The following is a 22,398-nucleotide window of genomic DNA, read 5'->3' as shown; positions in this document are numbered from 1 at the left end:
GCACAGTCTTTTCTCCTCCCCTCCCTGCTCCTCCTTCTGTCTCACACACTCACACACTCTCTCGTTCAGCAGATGGAACAGGAGATTTGCCTCTTTAGCCCTCCTTAGCTCTTTGAATTTCAACCTTTTCAGAGCATTTTCGTCCACCTGAAGCTACAGCTCAGAGTTAATCTGGTTTCACCTGAGCTCCACTGACGACCAGATGAGCAGACAGCGGAATGAAAAAGACTGAACTAAAATACAAGAGGTGGTGGTGAACTGACTACAACTGACAATGATGGACCTGCTCACAATCTTCTGTCACCTATTGCTTTTATGTTTTGATCCATCTGCAGCCACAAGCCTAATTACAGGTAAGATGCACACAAAAAACACAACGCAGCCCACAGCCATGAACTCTTGATTCACTTGTGGATCTGTTTTTGGTTTCCTTATGGTCTGCTTCCCCGACTCTATGTTGGATGTTTGGCTCTTGAAGCGGATATATTCGAAGCCAGAGGTAGGCAACATACTCCTCTTATAGTTTATAAATGGCTTCCACAACTAACTCTATGCCTGTAGTTGTGGGTACAGAACTCCCATAATTCCCTTAGTAAGGTCATTTCTTCTATTCAGTGCTCTAAAATAGACAATGTAGCTGATGCTTGTGATATGTTAGGCTTGTGATGTGGTGTAAACAGGAGTATGTGTTTGGTTGCAGGTCAACGTGTGTGCAAGGCAGGAAAAGGGAAGCCGTGTTACAAGCTGGCCTACTTCTCCGAGCTCCGGCGGAGGCTGAACTTCGTAGAGGCAGAGCTCGCCTGCAGACGGGACGGAGGGCAGCTGCTAAGTGTGGAGTCAGCATCTGAGCAGAAGATCATAGAGCAGCTCATCACAGAGCTCCGCCCAACCGATGGAGACTTCTGGATCGGTCTCCGCCGTAACCATAGAGATGAGGACAGCAGCTCAGACTGCTCCCCACAGTACTACTGGCTGGACGGCAGCAAGTCCACGTTTAGGTGGGTGGCTACTGGTCGAGAGGGTCAAGAGGTCAGAAGTGAATTTAAGAGCAATGAAGTGAAATTTCAAGTGGTTTTTGTGTTTTTGTTTGTCTTTTTTCACTGCAGGTTGTATGATGAGGAATGTGTGCTGAAGGAAGGTGTTTCCTCACATTTTGCTGACATGGCACTTGAGTTTCAGTACCAATAAAAAAATCCCTTGATAAATAGGCAATAAACTTTTTTCCAAAAAATCTGTTTTTTAAGAGGCTAAAGTTCTCTTAAAGTCTCTATCATAGAGTTAATACTGAATTTTTTACTTTTATATCAATATCGATTTTGAGAGTATAAAAAAATCTGACAATATATTCGCTGACTGTTTTTTACAGTCAATTTAAAATAAAAGTAATTCAATTAAAGAATAAGTACAGAATGGGAAAAAACTTTTTGTTTTTTAAGGATCCCTTGTTTCTGTCTGTACTGCAACATCCTATTATTCATCAGACAACGAATACGCAGATACATGCAGATATATCTGTAATAAGCTAATATAGCCTAATGTATAGACTAATATTTGTCAGCCTGGTCGATTTATTGGACGACCTCTAATATTGTCAAAACACAAGCATCCATACAATACCTTTGCCTACATAAAACAGTCTAAAACTAGCAATTATTGAAAGTTTAATACGATTGAATAATAACTAAATGTGATTAATAAATCTGACCAGACATTTGATGCCAGCAGTACTTTATAGCTTTCAATACTCAGTTTTCAGACAATATTTAGAAAGTATTGAGGTTTGATACTCAGCCATAGTCTCATCAGGACTTTTTAATTATCTTTTAATTTGTGAGCCATTTTCTTTCAAGGTAGCTTTGAGAAATAGTGATTTTCGTACGTGTGCTTTGTGTGTGTGTTTGTTGTAGGAACTGGCACTGGGATGAGCCTTCATGCGGCTATGAGGTGTGTGTGGTGATGTATCACCAACCGTCTGCTCCCCCTGGTCTTGGGGGGCCCTACATGTTCCAGTGGAACGATGACAATTGCGAAACGAAGAACAACTTCATCTGCAAATACACTGCGGGTACTGCTGACACAGTATTTGTATGTACTTTAACTCTGAAAATACTTTAACATTGCTGACCGTGATACATTTTCTCCACAGAGAAGCCACTGGACCCTTCCCCTCCTCCCAACTCCACTCAAACAAGTAAAATGTGCTCAGTATGATTGTTAAAAAAACACAACATTTGATTTAGCAGACATTCTTGATACTTTGAAAGGGAATGTGGTCAATAAACAGCGAGACGGATTAAACGTCATGGATGCTTTTCATTGCAGATGTCTTCCCTTCATCGGTGCTGCCGTCGGATCCAAGCAACCACAATCGGGACAGAAGTACAGGTTGACTGACCCACTCACTACTCTGATGCTGTCATACCCAAACGCCTACATGACTGTCACTGAATCTGAATCACTCTCTTTGTCCGTGTCTCTCTTTTAGCTCTGAATTTGGTTTACATCATCATTCCCACTATTCCCCTGATACTGCTGTTACTGACAGTGACTGGAGTCTGCTGCTTCAAACTGCTTGTCAGACGGTGAGGATCCCAAACGAAAGCAAACACTAAATACGTAAGACAAACTTCAGCTGAAGATTTCCAACACTCACCATAGAAACATTTCCTGCAGTGACCTTTGATCTACTGTAAAGCATATGATCATCACTCAGCAGATTGTACCAAATCTTCGCGAACTGTAGAAGCTGAAACCCAAGGCTGCTTACTGTATTTTTAATTTTGTTAATATCCGTACTAGAATCGTCATTGTTACAAAAACTCACTTTAGCATTTCAAAGGATTTCCAAAAGCAGTTAAGAACATTTTCATTCAGTAGGAAAAAATAAAAACCAAACCAGCATGTCTCAATTGGTAACTCATATTTATGTGATACTAGATTTTCCTTACTTTTTAAAAAATTCCATGAAAAGACCAAAACCAACCACGTTTTCATTTTGTATCTTGACCTTCCTACTGAGTCTGCACTCAGCTCCAAGAAAAGTTTTCCAGCTGGGGACTAAATCTTTAAAATCAGCTCACAAATGTACAGTTTCATCTTTGAAAGGAAAATAGTGCATTCGCTGGGGACTATTTTCAGCTGTCAGTTGGCTTAAAAATAAACTACGGCACTCATGTTCATCGTAATGGAGGAACATGTCACCTGGTGAAGCAGCGGGGGTCATTAATGCGTTTTTAATCGCTGTTGGATGACAGTGGAGGTCTGCTGCACGGATAAAATAAACCTTATCAGGCTTTCGCTACTTCAGCAATACTTGGATGAGTTCACTAAGTCACTGATATTTTCTGACTAAAAACTGATCATCAAGTCAAATCAACACCTGAAAAAAAAAAATGAATATATCGTCATTTCAGAAAACTGTTCAGGATTCATCCTATGCTAATGTTTGAGGTGTCTGTTATTTCTGCTTCTCTGTGTGTGAGGTAGAAGGAGGAAAGAGCAGAAATCAGAAGTCTGCCAGACAGACCAGGGCCTCTGCCCCAGCACCACTCCAACTGACGTCTACAACGTCATTCGCGCCCAGAAGGATGATGACCTGGTTTCAGCTCGGCCGCACACCAAAAACACCTCCTTTTTATGCTCCTCTCCTGACACACCAACAGGTGACTACGACAACCTGGGGGGTCGCGACACGGAGAGCGGCTTTGTGACGCTTGCCAGCACAGAGAGCTGCTTCCTCAACTTTGACCTCAATGACCTCAGCCTCGGGCGCCGTGGCACCTTCTACGACACCAGCTTGGGCCGCCCAGGAAAGAGGGACTTGAATGACAGCAGTCATAGAGAGTTTTATGACAGGAGTCTCGGTCGTCGCACGACAAAGAGTGAGCACTATGGCAGCAGTGTGTATGGAGACCATGGATCGTATGATGGCAGTATGAGAGGACGGGGTGACCTCTATGATCCCAAACTGAGGTCTGGTAGTCACACGGTAAAGGCCGACCTCTATCAGACATACATCACCAACGGCAAGGAGGACACTTACCAAACCAGCCTCGGAACCTACGGGAACCGAAAATCCTACCAGGCGAATCTGGACTGCTACAGAAACGGCCTGACTCTCGATAGCAGAGGGAGATACTTCAATGAACAAGACTGGATCAACAGAGAAAACTACTGATCCTCTAAATAACTTGATCGCGTGTGTGGCAGTGTATGTGTGCTTCTGGACTGGGATGACAGGATGGGGGAAAATAACTGTTGCACGTATGTGGTTGTAATTGTTTGTACTGTGTTTCTGAAGCCTTTTAGAGGATTCAGAGCAGGTGAGGACATGCTCAAATTATATTCCGTCACTGGCTCAGCAATTCAACTTGTAACCTGCTGATACACTAGGCCTATGTGGCAAATTGTGGTAATCTAACACAAATTTGTTTAGGAATATGATCTTAAAACTATAGTATCATTTTACCAAAAACCGTTGTTATAAGAGACGAGCAGCTCTGTTGAGAAGCGGTGGCAATCATGCATAGAGTGTCGAATACATGGCAATCCTTGAATTTAAAGCCATGTTAGATAGATAGATGGATACTTTATTAATCTCTAAAGAAAAATTTTGTTGTGTGGAAAGACTTTTGCATATTGCTGTTTCCACCCTTACTTGAAAGGATCAGTTTACAGACAGCACAACAAGCATCTCTCTTCATGAAATGAAACCCAGCTTTGTTTCTTCCTCTGCCATGACGTCTTGTTGCAAGTCTCCTACAGCATAGACATGAGATTGTGCAGCTGTCACAAAGACACATCGGCATCAATGTGATGTGTCTTTGGAACCTGCCCCAATCATTTCAGCCGATGTTGTGCTCAAACTGCTAAACAAAAAATGTCACTTAACACTAAATACATTACATCAAACTTAATACGTGAAAAAAAAACAAAAAACATCTCAAACGTTTTCATTTAGATTGCCACAGACAAGTGTACACACAGGAAACCTGAGCACCTTCAGAGGCAGCTGATACTCCAGCTTTGAGAAGAGGCCCAGCAAAGATGCCAACTTAAAACTCAAGTTAAATATTATGTACTCACGAGGGCAGCCAAATGACTTTTAATAGCTTGGAGTGTCTCAGATGTGTGATGAGTGAAGCTACGTCGATGTGTGTTGTAGACTATCTGCATGGCCTTGTCATGCTGCCTTTGCTTGGTAGGATAACTGTTGAGGTCTTGGACCCTTCTGTTTGCTGTGCCTGAAAATACTGTTTTAATCACACCAAGTTTACCTGATATAAGGCTACCTCAAACAGATTAAGACACAATAAACCAATACTGCTTGAGGGAGCCAAGGCTGGATATTTTTATGTACTGCAAGTGTGTTTTGACATAGCCTTAAATTGTAAGATGTCCAGAACTTAAATTATTTTCGTTGACTGATTGTTCCCTTACTTATTGTCTCCTGTTGTGTGAATCAAAGGCAGTCAAAAACAATGCTAGCAAGTGGAAAGGTGGCTCATACAGTAAATTCAGCTTGAGTGCCTGCAGCCTGACCACAGCAATGGCATGATATTGTAGAGAATGATAAAATATAGCATCATTATTATTTATTCAGAATGTATAATGCCTTGACATCTCTCCTGTAAGTGAGAGTGGTTTGTATGTTTGTTACACAAGGAAATCTTCAAATAAAATGAGATTGGAATTGAATCTGTCTGCTTGTGCTGCAGTGATTTTACCATCTCAATAAAAACACAGGAGGGCTGTAGTCACAGTCAGTCATCTTTTTATTAACATTCCAAGTTAAATTAATAACACGCCCTCGCTTTCATTCTCCTCCACCACTCACACCCAACAGAGCACGCGAAAAGATACTAAGTGGGACAAGCAAACACTACAAGATTTCTCAGATAAATATTCAGGCCACATTTTCAAGTGAAGTATGAAAAGAAAACACTTATATTTGTATGTAAAGGCCTGACCTGGGTTAAATACATGTGAAATTTTGTAGTGTGCATCCGCACTACGCACGCACACACAATGCTGGCATACAGGTCCAGCTGATACCTGCCAAGCACACCTGCATACATACAATTTTCTCTTCACACACACACACACACACACACACACACACACACACGCAGACATAATGTCCTTAAAGGGTCTGATATCATCATATGTTTCAGAAGACAAATACTTCAAATCACATGCATGCACACAACAATCACACACACATAGACACGCACAAATACCAGCTGTTTTGAGGGGAAGTGACTTGATTTCTCTTGTTAGGATTTTATACTCAGGGTCAGGCTGTGGTCCAAAGGTCAGCCATGGGTCCGCTTGCGAGGCTGCTTTTGCCGCCGCGGTTTCAAGATGACGTAGCGCCTGTAGGTGGTGTGATGGTCTGATATAAACGGGATGTAGAACGCTCTGAGGAGAGACGATGACCTGAGGGAGAAAAATGTTTATTTAAAAGACTGCATCAGTCTCTTTCGAGCTTTTGCATGCAGGAAAAATTAATGATTGTTAATTTTATACACAGTTTTGTCAAGTAATTTCTGCCAAATGTTTAAAATGTTGAGAGGAAACCAGTTTTTCTGGTCTCTATTCGGGCACTTTGCTTTTTTTTAAAGCTACAATACATTAAGCCCTGTCTAAATCTTAATCTTAAGAAGATCTTGGAGACATGCTTTTTTCCTCTTTCTGTGTACAATTTGGGAAAATACCTTGATGCTTGAAGGAAAGGCTTATAGGCGATGACGCTCCACTCCTCTTTGTTGGCTGAATATCGTGGCTGAAGTGGCGTCTCTTCATCTGTGTCCAAGTCTACTAAGTAGTGGCATTGCCGTAAATCCACCTGCCAAGAGAAGATATAAAAAAATTAAAATGCAACTATTATTACCTACAGTGCCAACAAACTCCTGAGTGACTCACGTATCTAGTTGGCTCCTCCAGGTTCTGGTCGTTCATATGAGGCGGGATGATCTGTGTGGCCAGAGGACCGGAGGCGTATGCTTGAGGCAGCTGACCTTTAAACTCAGACTGAATGAAGTGCAGTTGCCAGCTGTAGATTAGGAACAGAATTTATCAGCAACTCAGTCACAGTCACAACTGTAAATGACAAAGCACACTTTCCATACTTCACAAGACATTGAAGACGTGTGTAGGAATCCTGGATACTGACTTGTGCGGCAGTAGGAAGCTGCTTGGGAAGCGGTACCACTCTTTGCCCACACACACACTGACAGGCCTGCCTTCAGGAACTGAGTGTAGAGTCGGGTCCTTGGCGATGCGATGGAACTCTGGGTACAGGTCCAGAGGGGCGTGGTAGCCTGTAGACAGAGAAAAAGAAACTCATTTCATCCATCTTGAACTGTTACTCTCATTGCCTGACACTTGAGCCTCGGCGAGTAGTGTCTGTGGGTGCACACACCTCTAAAGAGGGCGACAGAGCGAGAGAGTGACAGCACTGTGAAGACCACGACTGCGCTTAGAGCCAACCAGTTGGAGGACACAGTGTAGTGCTCCAGTCGGTACCGCTGGAACAGGAAGTGGTAGCATTTCTGCAAATAAAATGAATCTGTAAAACCTCATTTTACATGCACATTCATAACCAAAAGGGGCCTAATACAAATAAAGCCAACTAACACAGAGTACTGTCTGCTATCAAAGTCAGAACACACCTGCAGAGAGGAGAGGGCTACTGCCCCACTGAGGCAGATGAGAGGGTAGATGGGAAAGAGAAAACGCTCTTCTTTATGACGTCTGGTGAAGAAAACCAACATCCACAGATACATGGGAGACAGAGTCAGCCAGTACGGACGGCCCAGGTTCTGCACTGCAGAAAACATGTGTGCACACAAGAAATCACAAGAGGAGCTGCTTTGGAACATCACAGCAAAATAAACGCATTCAACATGTATTACATTCATTTCTTGTTTTTGCTACAAGCTTTTGATGTCACATACATACACACCCATACCGAGGAGGACTCAGTACAGGCAATAAATAGCAATGTTTTATCAGCAACATAACTTTTTGCAACAGTGCTCATGAATGTAAACAAGAGAGCACCAAGACAATGATCTGAAAGTGCGTCATTGCCACACCAGATATTATTATAACACATACTGTTCGGCTGAGGCAGATGACTAACAACCTTTCCATCCTCCAGAAAGTGTGAGAAATGACATTTTGTTTTTTTGTTTTTTGTGCTGGTAAACACAAAGACTGTCCTCACCATTGAACCTGTGTAACAGTGTCTCCATGAGAGCAGTGAGTGGCAGAGAAAACAGTGCCAGAGCAAACACTAGGTTGAAGTTCAGGATCCCATTTGCAAAGTAGAAATGCCACGGCTCTGTGCCTGGAAAAAACAAACAAACACACAAATATATGAGCATAAAAACAAGATCATGACTGTATAATTATTAAAAGAGCTATTTAAAGGGGGAAATCCCAAGAGGGGGGCGGTCAAAGGATTTGTTATAACAGATAAAACTCTGAATAATGATGGTGGACACTGAAGCCCAAAGTTCCTATAAATAGTGCGTGTGTCTGTGTTTCTGCCAAGTTAATGGAGACTAATGCAACCTACTGGCACACAAAGATATGATTAGTGTTGATGATGGCATGCCCTCTAGAGTCCAATAACAACAGTGCACTGCAGTCTTCATTTAAGATCCATTCACTCCATCAGCCAAAAAATCACTATAACACCCTAAACATGTAATCACTCCCAGTATTGTACAGCTTCACTGTCTTCAGACAGAATTAGCTCTAGTAAAGTCTGCATACATGAAATAACTATCGCTGGCTGTAGGCAAATGGCTGTAATAAAACCTGATACTACACAAAAGTTTTAGTTCATGAAGCCTCTTTGTTCTATACTTGCTGTAATGATCCGGGTAGCCCACCAAAGAGAGGGGTCTGTTTAACATGTTCAATCAAAGAATTTTGAAATTTTTACTGCCAGCCCAAAAACAGACTACATTTATGAAAAGTACCTCAGGACAAAATAGAATTCAAAAGGCCAAAATAAACTGAGGGAAAATGTTTATGATTGATCTCTTGCCAGCATGATAATAACATGATGTGTGCTCTTGTATATTACCATAAAGATCAGGTCCATGTGGTGTGAAGACATTATACAGCAGAATATTGAGTGGAGCAATGACCAGTTTGCCATAAAAGAAGGAGTCCACTGCCACTAAGGGAACCTGAGAAAGACACACAGGACAAAAAGAGGGGACAGTGAATGGACCCATTTACATTTAGCTTCTTTTTTATTTTTTTAGCGAACACAAAATTACAAATATGTCTATGCAAACTCTGAGTATTTACAGTGAGAATGTTATATTCTTTTCTGTTTGACGCATAATGTAATATCCTGTTTTATAACTGCATTAATGATAAACTCTTCCACAGAAGCTGTGTGCACATACTGCTGCTGTGACGCTAACTAATCAAAGGTGCATCCACAGTCGTCCTGTAATATGCAAAGCCTAAAGCCTTATTTGTTTTACATGCATTTTTTTTAGATTCTCACCAGCAGCAAAAGCAGAGCAACAGCTGACCAGATGATAAAACTTTTCCACTGCCTCTTTAACACCAACAGGTCGAAGGCAATCGGAATCCTGCAGAGGAAATAAGCCGCAGCTGTATTATGAGTAATGCATTTTCTGCCAAGTCTGCCTGTGAAAAGTATCACTGACCAAGCAGGCATTTTAGTTTTATCACCCTACCCAATCAGAGCAGAGAACGGCCATCCAACGATGGCACCGGCAGCCACACCCATAATGGCTAACGGTGTTGAATCCTGAAACCACCCCGTCATAGCAACCAGCGTCGTGTACATGCAGAAGGAGGAAGGCAGGAATGCTGGGAAGACAGAACAAAAGAAGAGGACAGGTCAGCAAACAAGAAACATATCACAGAAACATACCAGTCTCAAGATGTTACCCTGAATTAAGCACACAGATGATAGATGACAGGCGATAAAATGGGATAAATCAAGTAATCAAGAGTCAAATACCAAAATGAATATATTATAAAAACTGACAGCATAGGTAACTAGGGCTGCGCAATATGACAATATATGTAATTTGACGGTAGAAAAACACGTCGCTTAATATTATATTCTATCATTCATTTCATTGTGTCGCAAATCACACACTTTAGGGCAATATTTTCCATCATTTGGACAACGTTTTGCTTTCTTCTGCACGGCACGGATGTAGGCAACACAAGCAAACATGGAGGAGAGTGAACATGACACAGAACGGGCTAATCCTGCACAGGAGAAGGACAGCCAAGACTAAATGAGGAGCTCATACCTAAAAGAGGGGCTACAATGTGCTATATCATAACATATGTTTATCTGGATATTAAATGACCTACAGTATATCAGATTTTGGTCATTTGGTCATATTGCACAGATCTATTGGTAAGAAATGTCGACAGAGACAGAAACAAATTAATGAATTGAATAAATCTGGCCAACCTGCAGACGAGCAGAACATTCCCGTGCTCAGGACGAGGAATGCCAGCATCAGACGGCCCACGTGCAAACCAAACTTCTTACAGACTGCCCTGTGTCACACACACAAACAAACCAAATTGTTAACTTCCACATCACATACATACAGATATCTATCTAGTCTAATAAATATGTAAAGGCACCTAGTTTGTTTACTCACTTGTAGAAATAGAGTTCACAGACACAGCAGGAGAATGCTAACACACACCGTACAAAGTAGAATACCAACACCTGCAACACAACCACAGCAGAGGCCTGAAGCTTGTGCAAATATTTCAGTTTAATGATACACACACTTTTGTGTGCATGCATGTGTGAGTCCATGTATGGTTTTAGAGCGGTCACATGTAGGAACATTTAATATTTAAATACGTTTTTCCAGATTTTTACTGAAAAACAGATTTTCACATACTACAACAGGACTCAAAAGAGGTGCTGATTATGCTATAGGACAATGAAGTCATTTAAAACATCATCAAAACATCTTAAAATGAGCAAGTTTGGAACAGCTACCTTGTTTGTCTGTAGAACATGGGCATGCAAACAGGCAGGAAGCGCATGTAGCCACAAGTAAGCGTACGACCTGATGGCGTATAACGGAGAATATTCCCATGTTTGCATCCCTGAGCCGTACAGCAGGTAGTGCATCTGAAATGACATACATGAACAGTGAGCGATTATTCTGACATAGAAGGTATTAGAAAATCACCAGAAGGCTCATCAATGACAGCATGTTGCACTTTAGGATATCTGAGAGTAGTGAGATATACTCACAGGCTCCCAGTAGTTGAAGGTCTCATCGCAGTCTGAGATATTGCTGAGCAAAGCTGCACAGAAACGTGCAGAGAGCAGGCATTTAAATGCAGTTGAACCTTCTGGAGCCCATACCTGCCCTCCGCGACTTATTGACCTATTTGAAAAAAATAAAATAAAAATAACACAGACGCACAGTTGTTAAATATCATTATATGCATTATTATCAAGATCAACTGCAGCATCAAAACGTATTAAACAACTTCAGACTGCTGGGTTCTTACATTCAACTTCACTGGATTTAAATGGTACATCACGTCTGCTTTGTGCATATTTAATAGAAAATGACCTTGATCTTAAACAGGCTAATTAGCCATCTGAAGCAAGCAGCCTACTATCCTGTACAATGGCCTTTCAACTGACATTGTTTATGTGTTTTAACATATTGGGGCTTAACCGATTGATGTTTCCAGAGCACCTGCTCTTAATAAAACACCAATTAAGATCACAATTAGGGTAATCATTTTAGAGCTAGTTAATTAACATGCCCGTCATTACAAAAATTAAGTGGTTGAAGGAACACAAAGTAAATGTCAGCTCACAGGAGAGAACGGACAAGCCCTTATGACCTGGAAGATTGAAAGACTGTCCTACAATGAAAACGAAATTGAACTGTTTCTGAGCATTATCACTTACTGAATCAAAAAGGCAATCTAAACTAATTATATCTTATACAGTTTCAGTTGTGCTCCCGTACTTTTCCAGTTCCGATTTTCACAGTTACCGATCTGTTTGTTGTTTGTTTTCAGATCTAAATGTTCAATTTCATATTTGTCTTGAGCGACCATCTTACTTTTTAAATCAGCCCTGTGCCTCGCTCTTCCTGATGACACGATTATGATGACTGTAAATATCATTGTTATATAAGCAGTATAGCATGACGTTACTTTCTTAAACTTGTTATTATTATCATTTTGATTCCACATTATTTGTTTTCTTTCCTGTTCACTTGTCACTACGTTTGGTTTTCCTGACTCTGGAGAGGATTTCCTTAAAAGTTCTAAGTAGACAAATTCTAATTAATATACAGCTATATAATTTATTGATTTACATCAACACAAACCTAATTGGACCGATCAAGGTCTAGGTCATTTCCATTTAGACCTACACTATTCTGTCAAGTCTGTACAAAAACTTTGACATTCATTTATTCTATTTTTCTTGTTATCAGTTTTTAACACTTGTCTTTTAGTGCAGTACACTGTTTGTGTGCTGTTCAGTGAACATGACCGCTAAACCTCTAAATTTTTTAATCTTAAATCAATAGCTAAATCAATTAGTTGTGTGTTTACAATGAGCAGCTTGCTGAAGATAGGATTAAAAAAATCACATACCAGCTGGCTGACATCACATTATCAGTGGAGAAATGCTACCATTATTTATCAGTGACCTCCCAGATGTGGACAGCTGTGTACTTGTTATAAGTACTTAGACAGTACTGTAGGACCACTTCATGAGAGTTCATAGTGACAGTGCTAACCTACACTCCCCCCTGTGTCCGGCAGTGTTCCCTCCTGTTCACGCCCATCACCAGATTAGTTAGATTAGTCGTCTCAGCGGCAGCTTAGCGTTGATCCTCACGTTATGTTTTGTTATGACACGTCATCCCACAAACTGTCGTAAAATTCTTTGCAGGGACTTCAGCGTCGTGTCAACAGCACCGATCAGTGCTTTAAAATACAGCTCTTTGTGTGCGCGGGGCAGGAGTGGACCCACTGGTTGTCAGCTATCATAGATCTGACGTTGTGACAGTTAGGGAGAATGAATGATGCTGACCAGGTAACCCAACTGCGCTACATTGCTCTACTAAAACAGAAACGATTCAACTAGTTAGATATTGGGGCGGAAACACAACTGAACAGCTATTATAGTTCAAACTACTGCAAAAACACAGTCCTGTATAGTGTAACGTGGACGTAATCAATCGTTGTTACGGTGCTGTTATGATCGAAACTTAACATATCAAAGTAGCTAGCTAGCTAGCTTCCCCCGCTCAAGCAGTCATTCAGACCCGAGAATGGAGCTCACAACACCGGCGAGACCATCCTCTTTTCTCCCGGGTCAAACTCACTCTTGCCGAGTCTCTGTGATTTTGCTGTCATCGCCGCCTTTCTCCTCTTTTGCTGGACGAGCTTCGGCGGGGACGTTCACGTTGTTTGCATCTTGTCTGCTGCCTCGCCTGGTACGCTGCCGAAGCGCCTTGGCCGCCATGTTTTCCGACGCTGCTCCCGAGTCGAACTTCGTATATTTTCGCCGCCGTCCGGTTATTGACAGCTCTCATCACAGACTGTGTCAAAGCCGTTGAAGAAAACTTATTATAAGACTTTTCCAACGGCCCTGGACTGTACGAATGAGTCTGAGCCGCAAAAAATGTAATCCTGAAACAAAAGGGATTGGTCGTCTCAGCTCTTCTTGTTAACTATATATAACATATTGTCCTTATTTTAGGCCAAAAACATATTGTGTGCGTAAGAAAAAAACAAAATACAAAACATGTTTCAGGGCTTTTAAGGCTGCATATTTTCTGAAAGGGGCCATTTTGCACATTAAGTGCTTTCACTGTTGATACATTTAGCTGGTAATACTCAAGTACTTTGATGAAAGTATGCACTTGTAAAACAGCATTTCTGCACTGTGCAAAGTCAAAGTAAAGGAGTAAAGAGTCATCTCCCACCACTGCAGAGGAATAAACTGGCTTTGCTTGTTACAGGTACTATTACAACCGAGACTGATTGATTTCAGGGCTGTTCATTGCAAAATATGTGCTTTTATGCTTTGTCACGGTGTACTCTATGTGACTTTTTACTATTTTACATCGATCCTCAATAGACCACAAACATGTTTAAATAACAAGTTTATTGTATGATCATTTAATCACAGATACAGAGAGGTCCAATCACATTTTAAATACATACTACAGGAAGCAATGCCTCAACTACTGTAAACACTGTTCAACTACAGTTTTGCAGAAAAGCCTTTAATCTCTGTTCCTTCGACAGATTCAGATGTCGCTACCTGATGGTGACTTCCAGCCGAGAGGACAGTAAGGATTCCAGGTGCTTATGAAACTGGAGGGCTTGTGTGTGTGACAGAGCATGTGTGTGTGTGTGGTAGGTAAGTCTGTAACAGTAACTGGTCTGGCTCAGGTCAGGATGTGAGAACGTGTCGATGAGTTTGACTTGGTCCACGGTGCCATGACTGGCCTCTCGGACCACAGCGTGGAACTTTTTCTCCTTCCACATCGGCCCTGTCCAGAAGCTAATGTCAAAGCTGATGTGCTCGGGGAACAGGGAAAATGGGTGGAAAGGTTCCCCTGGCGATGGGCGGGGTCCAAACTGTTTTAAAAAACGTGGGTCATGTGACCACAGCAGCCGCCAGTCGGGGAGTGAGAACAGGAGCACGGCAAGGAAGTCCAAATTTAGAGACACCGTGACCCTGACATGGCTAATGTTGTCGCTTGCGTTGCCTGCAAACACCCTTCCAACCAAACCCATTGGCTGTGCCATCAGACGCAGTCCTCCCTGTTCCGTAGCCAGGGAGACCCCGTAGGGAGAGAGCAGCTTTTCCAGCCTTTGTCCAAGAGATTTTATGGGTTTACATTCTGAAGGGAAAACACCTCTGAGGAGAAGCTCGTGAAAGGAAGGCAGAGCCCAGACACTGACGGACACATTCCTGAACACTACGCCACTAATGCCCAATAATGAGCTGGTAACACCATTACAGCCACCACAAGGGCCGTCTTCCTTATGTCCTTCAGCCTCAACACTTTCATTACTCCCCTCATGACTCCCTGCATTGTTAATCAATTCGTCTTTTTTACTTAGCTCTTCCATTTGAGGGAGCAGGGATGGACGCAGCACATAAAGACCATTTTCCCCTTCAAGATCAATATCGAGAGAGCATGCAGACCGTAAGCTCTCAGCTCCATTGCTCCTCACCCTGTCCGCTTTGTCTGGAGAGGTTTGATCATCAGAGTCGAGGTCTTTCTGAAGGAGGTGGATCCAGTAGCAGTGTGTACTGTTGACATCACAGCAGCACGCCTGCAGCTGTTTGGCCGTGAGGAGGAAGGGAAAGGTCTCTGTCGCCATGGAGACTGACCACTTCTCTCCCAGTCCTTCAAGAAGAAAATCTTGCACCAATCTGACAGGGTGGACAGAACCTGAGCAGAGAAATCCCCTGAAAGAGAAGAGACAGGAAGCATGTGGTTGCATAACTTTTTTCTTTTTTTTCGCGTTGGTGGCTTAATACTCAAACAGCATTAGAGTCTCTGTGTTACTGTACCTGCATATGTAATCACTGAGCTCGGCTGGTATATTGTACTGGACTTTCTCCCCTTCAACAGCCTCTTCCATTTTAAGTGCCTGAGCAGAGGTGTAGGGGAGGCTGCGAGTGAACACATGGAGCAAAGCATTCTCCACATGAAAGCCCTTATCCTGGCTCCTGTACAACAGCAACACTATCATTAGACAGTGCCCGTATGCAAATACACAACACACCCACACACAAGTGCTATTTCTATTTATACACCATAACACTCACCTTTACTCCTTACCTGTATCCAGTGCACTTGTAGATCTGGTATTTCTCACTCTCAAAAGGACGGACGTTAGTCAGGAGAAGGTGTGCCTCTGCTGCCATGGCAGCCACCTGCCAGCTGTTGTGCCACTCTCGCTTCGGGTGGTCCACTGGTGTCCCACCCTGTCCGTTGCACAAGGAAACATGAACCTCCCCATCTTCAGACAACACCTGAACACAACTGGAGATACAGACAGTGGTCAGTATACTGACATAGGAAATGGACATTGGAAGCGTTTTCAGTTCATAGAAGTATCTACACAATTAGAGGCGCTTATCATAACTGCTAGAAATAATCAGAGTTTTGAAGCTTATACTCTCTCTTGTAAATAGGTGTGTATATGTACTCTCTCTTGTATATAGGTGTATATATGTATGTATGTATATATAAGTGTGTATATATGTATATATACATGTTTGTTTGTTTTTTATCTTATCTCATCTTATCTAAACAATCCTTTGTTATGATACCTTGCTTTGTGGAGTATAAATATGTGAGGTACTGCTAAAAGCTAAAGTTAGTAAATTGACCTTGAGTTGAGATTATTTATTTGTATGTTATTTCTTTATTTTGGGGGTGGGGTGTGTGAATAATAGAATAGACACATAGAATTTGATCAACTCCAGCTGATACATGATGTGAAGAAAGAATAGTTGTTTGATGCTAGACCCCTGTCTTATGATGCAGTTATACCTGAGGAAGAACTTTTTGAGTAGTTCTCTGTTCTTTTTAACGCCACTCTTTCTCCCGCAGTGAGGAAAGTTGAACACCACACGGTCAAACACACGGTCCTGGAGAGAGGCGCATTCCCCCAGCTTTCTGCAGTCCACCTCGAAAAGCACCGTTCCACCTGATCAAACACAGAAGAAAAAGTGTACAACAAATGTAGTCCCACAGAATTCAGCCCAGCACAAATTTGAAAATGACTCACAAACTCGTACCTGAGTCCTTGATGATCTGTATGTTAGTGGCTGCGCCTTCATGCCGCAGTGCCTCCTCCTGATGCTGGAAGCAAGTGGCCGTTATGCTGGTCTCTGTTTCGCAGTACAACTGGCTCACACAGGCAGAAAATGAGAAGTTCCCTTCTCCCACCAACAGTATGGACCGTGAAGGAGACATGTCCCGTCCAACTGGAAACGAAGGGAGACACAAAAAGTCAGGTTTCCAGAGATTTCGCCTCGAAATCTCCCCCCCTTTACAGCTCTGTATACGAGAGGAACAGACGCGCGTGGGAGCGACGAAGACCACCTTCAGTCTTCTTCGTGGTCTAATATGATCGTAGTGTTTTCATATGTCTACGTCGGCTGAACAGCAAGAAACACATTGACTGTAATGTAAAATAAAGCCGTTGACCTTCTCCTGCTCCCCGGCGTTGCAGCACAGAAGAGCTCAACAATATTATCTCACCTGTAGCAGCCTGCGTTGAACGCTGTGTCACAAATACAGTAGTCCGACCAGAAACAATGCTTAACGAACGTTACGCTGTTGACACTAATAGCCGAAAAACAACCAAATTAATATATTTACGTTAAAGCTAGGCTGGTGAAATGTGTAGTTGCTATCTTAATAATATTACCACTGAATTTTATATATGCAAGTGTAAAAGCGTAATTTGTCAGACTGCTGGATTCCCGTCGTCGTTTCAGGGGGACACATTTGCTGGGCGGCGCATCACATCTGGAGGAGGGAGCTATTTGCAGCATCAGTTGATCCCAGCATCAATTATTTTCCCGTATTACTAATTTATCTCAAAATATTTCACCTGACAGTTTCTCTGATGTGCGATTCTCAGTTCCGCCCGTGATTGTAAGCTCTCTCGACCACAACGGAAATAGGTAAGCATGAACCAGCGCACATATCTGTCTGGTGTTGCTGATGCTAAGGTCATGCTAGCTAACGGAGTTGCTGCACCTGCACATGAAAATAACAGCCAGCCTTGCATGATGCGCACAATCGCAATCATTCTTGTAATTGCAATTTTGATTCCAATATTAACCAATTTAAAGAACCAGCAAAATACATGTAAAAATATAAACTTATAAATATAAACTATTCCTAATTTTGTTTGCATTTTTTATGTCTGTGAGTGTAGGTGTGATAACACAACTTTAAACTGATTTTACATTATTTATAGTCAGAGCATTGTGTATACACGTCATTTGATCAAGTAAAAGGGGTTTTGTCTCTGTGAATTGTATTTCAGGCCAGGTTTTATGCTCGGCCTCTGTTTTCTTCATATTGGACACTCTGGCCTTAAATAGTGCAGGTGCAAGCTGCAGGTGAGACAGATAAATATGTCATAGCGTCATGGAAAATCTCTCCTTTGTTTCATTGTGTCTTGCAGGAAGTGTTGTGCCCACATGGGCAGCGTTCTGGCTTTGTCTTCCGGTCCAGGCCATCAGAAGTGGCCTTTCTCCACGGACCCTACTCCCTCTCGCTGGGACGCACATCCTGCTCACTGGGACAGTCCACCACGCTGGGAGAGGAGAGATGGCCGCCTGCCCAACCCAGGCAGCTTCCACTCTCTCCACAGGAGCTGCAAAGGTATGTCTAGCTAAAAAGCAGTGCACACTGAAGTGCACAGCATGGCTAAACAGGTACCAGCCATGGAGCAGGGAATTCAGGGAAGAAAGTGGGCAATTATGTGCTCGATGCAAGAACTCTTTTGCATGTGGCATATTTATTAAAGCTACAACTGTTTCTTGAAGGCACATTGGTTGCCAGTTGTGACAAAAGCAATGCCTACATATGCTGGTGGAACATTGCAGTTGTTTACGTTGTTAACCCCAAAGTTTACATGCAGTTTGCTCTCCCAAAATAATGTGTAAAAGTGTATTTTTATGGCTGTAGATGTGTAAGGAATGATTTTTGTGACCCAGTAATAATGTTTCTCCAGAAAAAAGTTAGTTACACATAATCCCTCAATCTGAGAAATTATTGTTGTTATTTTCCATTAGCTTTTCTCTTTCAATCATTATTAGAAATGATGAATAGTCAGATGATTACAGTGCAGTACATGTAAATGCTCATTGATCTGACTGTTTTTCTGCTTTCCTTCTCAGATGTGTTTCCTCAACAGATTGAGGGAGTCAAGATGATCCTCAATAAAACCCTGAGCAGCTTCTTCAAGGTGACTTTTCCACCCACATCAATTTACATTCAAACAATTTGTTGCATGTAAAGATAATAAGGGTGTGGATTTACATCTTAAAATGTTAAAATGCCTTATCTTGTACACGATGTGTGTGTTTGCATCCAGGTCAGTCATGCTCTCCACCTCAGTGCAGTTAGTTCTTCTTACTATCGATTCCACGTGGAGCATCTGCAGTCTGATGATTACAGCAAGGACAAGGTCAGGCACAAGTCACCAAACAACAAATATTTTACCGCTACCATATCATTAATGTTGAAGCTGCTGCCTTTTTGAGTTGACGGGCCGCATCTCGATCCTTCCACACATTTTAGGATGCTCCAGCGTTGATTGGTGAGATGGACTCTTCAGGTAGTCTGAACGCTCACGCTCTGCTGCATCTTACTGAGCGTGTACGAGCCAGAACAGTGCTTCAGGTGAGATCCTAATGTCTGTCTTTTTCTTTAAATCCGTCTATCAAATTCAATGTTCAGACAAGTTCAAGTCAAGTCAGCTTGATTTATATAGCCCAATATCACAAATCACAATTTGCCTCAAGAGGATTTGCTATCTGTACAGCATACACCCTCTGTCCTCAGACTTTCGATTTGAATGAGGAAAAAATCCTAAAAAAAAGCATTTCAACGGGGAAGGAAATGGAAGAAACCTCTGGAAGACCAGCGGAGGAGGGATCCCGCTCCCAGGATAGACAGACATGCCATAGACATGAAATGAATGCCATTTGCTGCAGATGTCTTAATCTTTGAATCATTGATTGTGTTTTAGACCCAGCAGTCCCAGTTTGTAACGTGGCAGTTTGAAACGGAGTACAGAGGGAATGACTTCACCGCTGCTGTGACAGTAGCCAACCCAGATGTCCTTAGAGAGTCGGGTGAGTCATGTCAGGTGGAATGATAACAGTCTCGCCTGAGCATCACTCAGTTTTACAGTCATCAGTTTATTATGAAGATGGATCAGTATATTTGCTTGCTATAATTATCCAGTGATATAAAAAACAAGTGCAGTTTGAATCAGTGAAATATTCTTTTTTTTGCTGATGTTTTACTGATTGGGGAATATTTTTCCTTTTTCTCTATAGAGTTTTAACTGAATACAAATGTCAACTTAGTGAAAAAATACATTTTCATCATATTGTAGTTGATATTGTTAATCTATTGTGTGTGTTTGTATGTGTGTGTGTGTTTTTCTTGAGCAGTCATCCTTGTGGCACACTTCCTGCAGAGCGTGTCTTCTGGGCTGGTGTTAGGAGGGGAGCTGGTCTATCATCGGGGCCGAGCAGAGGAAGGAGGAATTCTTACTCTGGCTGGACAATACTCCAGTGAGATTTTGTGTTTATTTGTGAATAAACATGCAAGTTAATTGAGCCGTTATCTTTCCTGATCCGCTTTTTCTTGATTCAGCAGTAGCACCTTTTTTCTCTCCACGCAGGACCAAACTGGGTGGCGACGCTGAATGCTGGTAAAGGAGGTGCCCATGCTAGCTACTATCACAGAGCCAACAAACAGGTACAGCAAATACCACCATACTGCATAAAACACCATTTACTTTAGGTGCATATTGAAAATATGTGTGTTTGGTCACCAGATCCAAGTTGGGGTTGAGTTTGAAGCCAGTACTAGGACGCAGGAGACTACAACTTCCTTTGGGTACCAGATGGAACTCCCAGAGGCTAACATGGTGTTTCGAGGTAAATTTGTTTCTGCAGCTTGCTCTGTGGAAAATGTGAAGAAAACATATATCACATGAGATTTTTTGTGTGTGTGCATTCAGGAATGATAAACAGTCGGTGCATAATCGGAGGCGTGTTGGAGAAGCGTCTGACTCCACTCCCTGCCACCTTGATCATGGGTGCCTTTGTGAATCACAGAGGAGACAAGCTGCAGGTGGGCCTTGGCGTCAACGTGGGATAATCCCTCACTAACCCCTGCTGGAATTACAACTCGCCATCAGGACATCCATCCAGAGACATGTTTCAGAGGGTTCGTACTGACACGATCTTCCGGGGTTTATCAGCCTCACAAAAACGCTTCCAACGAACCACCGGAGTATCGTGGATTGTTCGGGTGTTGAAGCCCAAAATGTTCCCGTAAATCAATGCATCTCATCTTGCAACCTACCTCTCAAAACTGAGGTGATGTTTTTTGATTGTGTGGCAATAGGATTAAAAAGGAGAAATGGATGAACGTTTTGAGGGGCCCAACAACTGACACTGGAGATGTGTTCCTGTCCCCCTGAAACCGGACTGCACATCACCCACCGGGCATTGGAAACAGAAAGGAAAAGAGGCGTACTGTACTGAAAACTAAAAATAAATGAAAGTTTTATACTGTAGGTAGTCATAAAGAAACATAATGTATATAGAGTGTATTGAGAAAGAGGAGTGTTTTCATGTTTTAACCCAATAATTATAATTCCGACCTGAACTCTCTGCTGACCATTTTGTAAAGCACACCATTGTTTGCAAAACTTACGTAAATTTTCCACGTAGACACTGGTTTACATTCATGCCTGTAATATTTTAAAGTCAACTTGTAGACAAACAGTAACACACTGCTTGGGATAGGTAATACAAATGATCAAATTCACGTTATTCCTTTCTTATTGCCCATATTCGTCTCCCGTTTTTCATGGGGGGCTTATTTAGCATAGCTCATCAATGCATCCGTCTCCTAACTCTGAAATCTGGGTGCCTCTGATTACTTGAATGCTCCAACGGATGAGTTTTAAATAGATTACAGCTGAAACAAACTATTGCCTAGAGGATCAGTCTGAAAACAAACTGGTCAGCAGAAGTGTAACATGGGTGAAATCATGCTAAAATGCCAGTATGATACTTAAAGCAAGAGTAAGTGATTGTGTGTTTGATTGTGTGACTTTTTTTAATTTTTTTTTTTTTTTGCCAGCATAAAGTTGCGTGTGAGATTTCACACATGAACAAACAGCCTGTCGACTGTAAGAGAAAAGGTGCTACTCCATATACACTAACCTCCAGCTGAGGGATGTGAGAGTAGCCCTGCACTGACTCTAATGAGCCAGGACTGTACTGTATGTATATAGATGGAAACACTGACCTGTATGCAACCTGCACTACTCACGCTGCTTCTGGGCATTTCCAGCCCTGTCTAACATATGAAATGTTGCATATGTATTCTTTATACATAATGTAATATAAGCATGGAGAGAAGTGGAAGGGAATGACTGTCTTTTTGGATTTAATTTATTAAAGATGTTATTTCTATTAGAGTTACTGCTTTTGTTGCCAATATATTGCATTGTTCTGTAGATACAGCACTGTGCATTCATTGTGTTCTAAAGCTCCACTGATCATTATTT

General features: G+C 42.0%; 4 protein-coding genes across 5 annotated transcripts; 2 read left to right on the top strand and 2 right to left on the bottom strand.

Annotated features, from left to right (window-relative positions):
• Nucleotides 1–277: 277 nt before the first annotated feature.
• Nucleotides 278–4,177, top strand: layna (layilin a). Its single transcript, XM_041952954.1, has 8 exons — nucleotides 278–353; nucleotides 479–499; nucleotides 701–998; nucleotides 1,908–2,065; nucleotides 2,147–2,191; nucleotides 2,323–2,385; nucleotides 2,486–2,582; nucleotides 3,487–4,177. Exons 1-8 carry the CDS (start codon nucleotides 278–280, stop codon nucleotides 4,175–4,177), a joined length of 1,449 nt encoding a protein of 482 aa, XP_041808888.1.
• A 1,588-nt stretch (nucleotides 4,178–5,765) lies between these two features.
• On the bottom strand, nucleotides 5,766–13,555 carry alg9 (ALG9 alpha-1,2-mannosyltransferase). Its single transcript, XM_041951959.1, has 15 exons — nucleotides 13,410–13,555; nucleotides 11,300–11,435; nucleotides 11,039–11,173; nucleotides 10,686–10,756; nucleotides 10,490–10,578; nucleotides 9,732–9,867; nucleotides 9,536–9,623; nucleotides 9,101–9,206; nucleotides 8,231–8,353; nucleotides 7,674–7,828; nucleotides 7,424–7,553; nucleotides 7,175–7,322; nucleotides 6,925–7,054; nucleotides 6,717–6,847; nucleotides 5,766–6,438 (listed from the first exon to the last, which is right to left on the bottom strand). Exons 1-15 carry the CDS (start codon nucleotides 13,547–13,549, stop codon nucleotides 6,315–6,317), a joined length of 1,842 nt encoding a protein of 613 aa, XP_041807893.1. The 5' UTR covers nucleotides 13,550–13,555; the 3' UTR covers nucleotides 5,766–6,314.
• si:dkey-71l1.1 (uncharacterized protein LOC569883 homolog) lies at nucleotides 12,941–22,258 on the top strand. Of its 2 annotated transcripts, XM_041951960.1 has the most exons (13): nucleotides 12,941–13,117; nucleotides 14,338–14,394; nucleotides 15,937–16,112; nucleotides 16,668–17,749; nucleotides 18,259–18,458; nucleotides 18,977–19,044; nucleotides 19,174–19,266; nucleotides 19,380–19,481; nucleotides 19,831–19,936; nucleotides 20,261–20,383; nucleotides 20,494–20,570; nucleotides 20,650–20,752; nucleotides 20,836–22,258. In XM_041951960.1, exons 5-13 carry the CDS (start codon nucleotides 18,275–18,277, stop codon nucleotides 20,973–20,975), a joined length of 996 nt encoding a protein of 331 aa, XP_041807894.1. In that variant the 5' UTR covers nucleotides 12,941–13,117; nucleotides 14,338–14,394; nucleotides 15,937–16,112; nucleotides 16,668–17,749; nucleotides 18,259–18,274; the 3' UTR covers nucleotides 20,976–22,258. The 2 variants fall into 2 exon arrangements, with proteins under 2 accessions (XP_041807894.1, XP_041807895.1); XM_041951961.1 differs by lacking the exon at nucleotides 15,937–16,112.
• fdxacb1 (ferredoxin-fold anticodon binding domain containing 1) lies at nucleotides 14,176–17,340 on the bottom strand. The gene is made up of 6 exons (XM_041951958.1): nucleotides 17,322–17,340; nucleotides 16,856–17,044; nucleotides 16,608–16,764; nucleotides 15,891–16,094; nucleotides 15,620–15,778; nucleotides 14,176–15,514 (listed from the first exon to the last, which is right to left on the bottom strand). The coding sequence occupies exons 2-6, from the start codon at nucleotides 17,031–17,033 to the stop codon at nucleotides 14,350–14,352; spliced, it is 1,863 nt and encodes a 620-aa protein (XP_041807892.1). The 5' UTR covers nucleotides 17,034–17,044; nucleotides 17,322–17,340; the 3' UTR covers nucleotides 14,176–14,349.
• Nucleotides 22,259–22,398: the final 140 nt, after the last annotated feature.

This window comes from Chelmon rostratus, chromosome 14, assembly GCF_017976325.1.
Source record: "Chelmon rostratus isolate fCheRos1 chromosome 14, fCheRos1.pri, whole genome shotgun sequence".
Classification (NCBI taxonomy): Eukaryota; Metazoa; Chordata; class Actinopteri; order Chaetodontiformes; family Chaetodontidae; genus Chelmon; species Chelmon rostratus.
This window is presented reverse-complemented; position numbering and strand designations above follow the sequence as displayed.

Coding starts and splice junctions, on each gene's coding strand:
- fdxacb1 (XM_041951958.1), bottom strand. CDS start 17,033: ATGTCTCCTTCACGGTCCATACTGTTGGTGGGAGAAGGGAACTTCTCA. Junction 16,095..16,607: donor CTCAAAAAGTTCTTCCTCAG/GTATAACTGCAT, acceptor CTGTATCTCCAG/TTGTGTTCAGGTGTTGTCTG. Junction 15,779..15,890: donor TACAAGTGCACTGGATACAG/GTAAGGAGTAAA, acceptor GCTGTTGTACAG/GAGCCAGGATAAGGGCTTTC.
- si:dkey-71l1.1 (XM_041951961.1), top strand. CDS start 18,275: ATGGGCAGCGTTCTGGCTTTGTCTTCCGGTCCAGGCCATCAGAAGTGG. Junction 18,459..18,976: donor TCTCCACAGGAGCTGCAAAG/GTATGTCTAGCT, acceptor TTTCCTTCTCAG/ATGTGTTTCCTCAACAGATT. Junction 20,571..20,649: donor ATCACAGAGCCAACAAACAG/GTACAGCAAATA, acceptor TTTGGTCACCAG/ATCCAAGTTGGGGTTGAGTT.
- alg9 (XM_041951959.1), bottom strand. CDS start 13,549: ATGGCGGCCAAGGCGCTTCGGCAGCGTACCAGGCGAGGCAGCAGACAA. Junction 7,554..7,673: donor TAGCCCTCTCCTCTCTGCAG/GTGTGTTCTGAC, acceptor TTTTATTTGCAG/AAATGCTACCACTTCCTGTT. Junction 6,439..6,716: donor CCTTTCCTTCAAGCATCAAG/GTATTTTCCCAA, acceptor TTTCTCCCTCAG/GTCATCGTCTCTCCTCAGAG.
- layna (XM_041952954.1), top strand. CDS start 278: ATGGACCTGCTCACAATCTTCTGTCACCTATTGCTTTTATGTTTTGAT. Junction 2,066..2,146: donor CATCTGCAAATACACTGCGG/GTACTGCTGACA, acceptor TTTTCTCCACAG/AGAAGCCACTGGACCCTTCC. Junction 2,583..3,486: donor TTCAAACTGCTTGTCAGACG/GTGAGGATCCCA, acceptor TGTGTGAGGTAG/AAGGAGGAAAGAGCAGAAAT.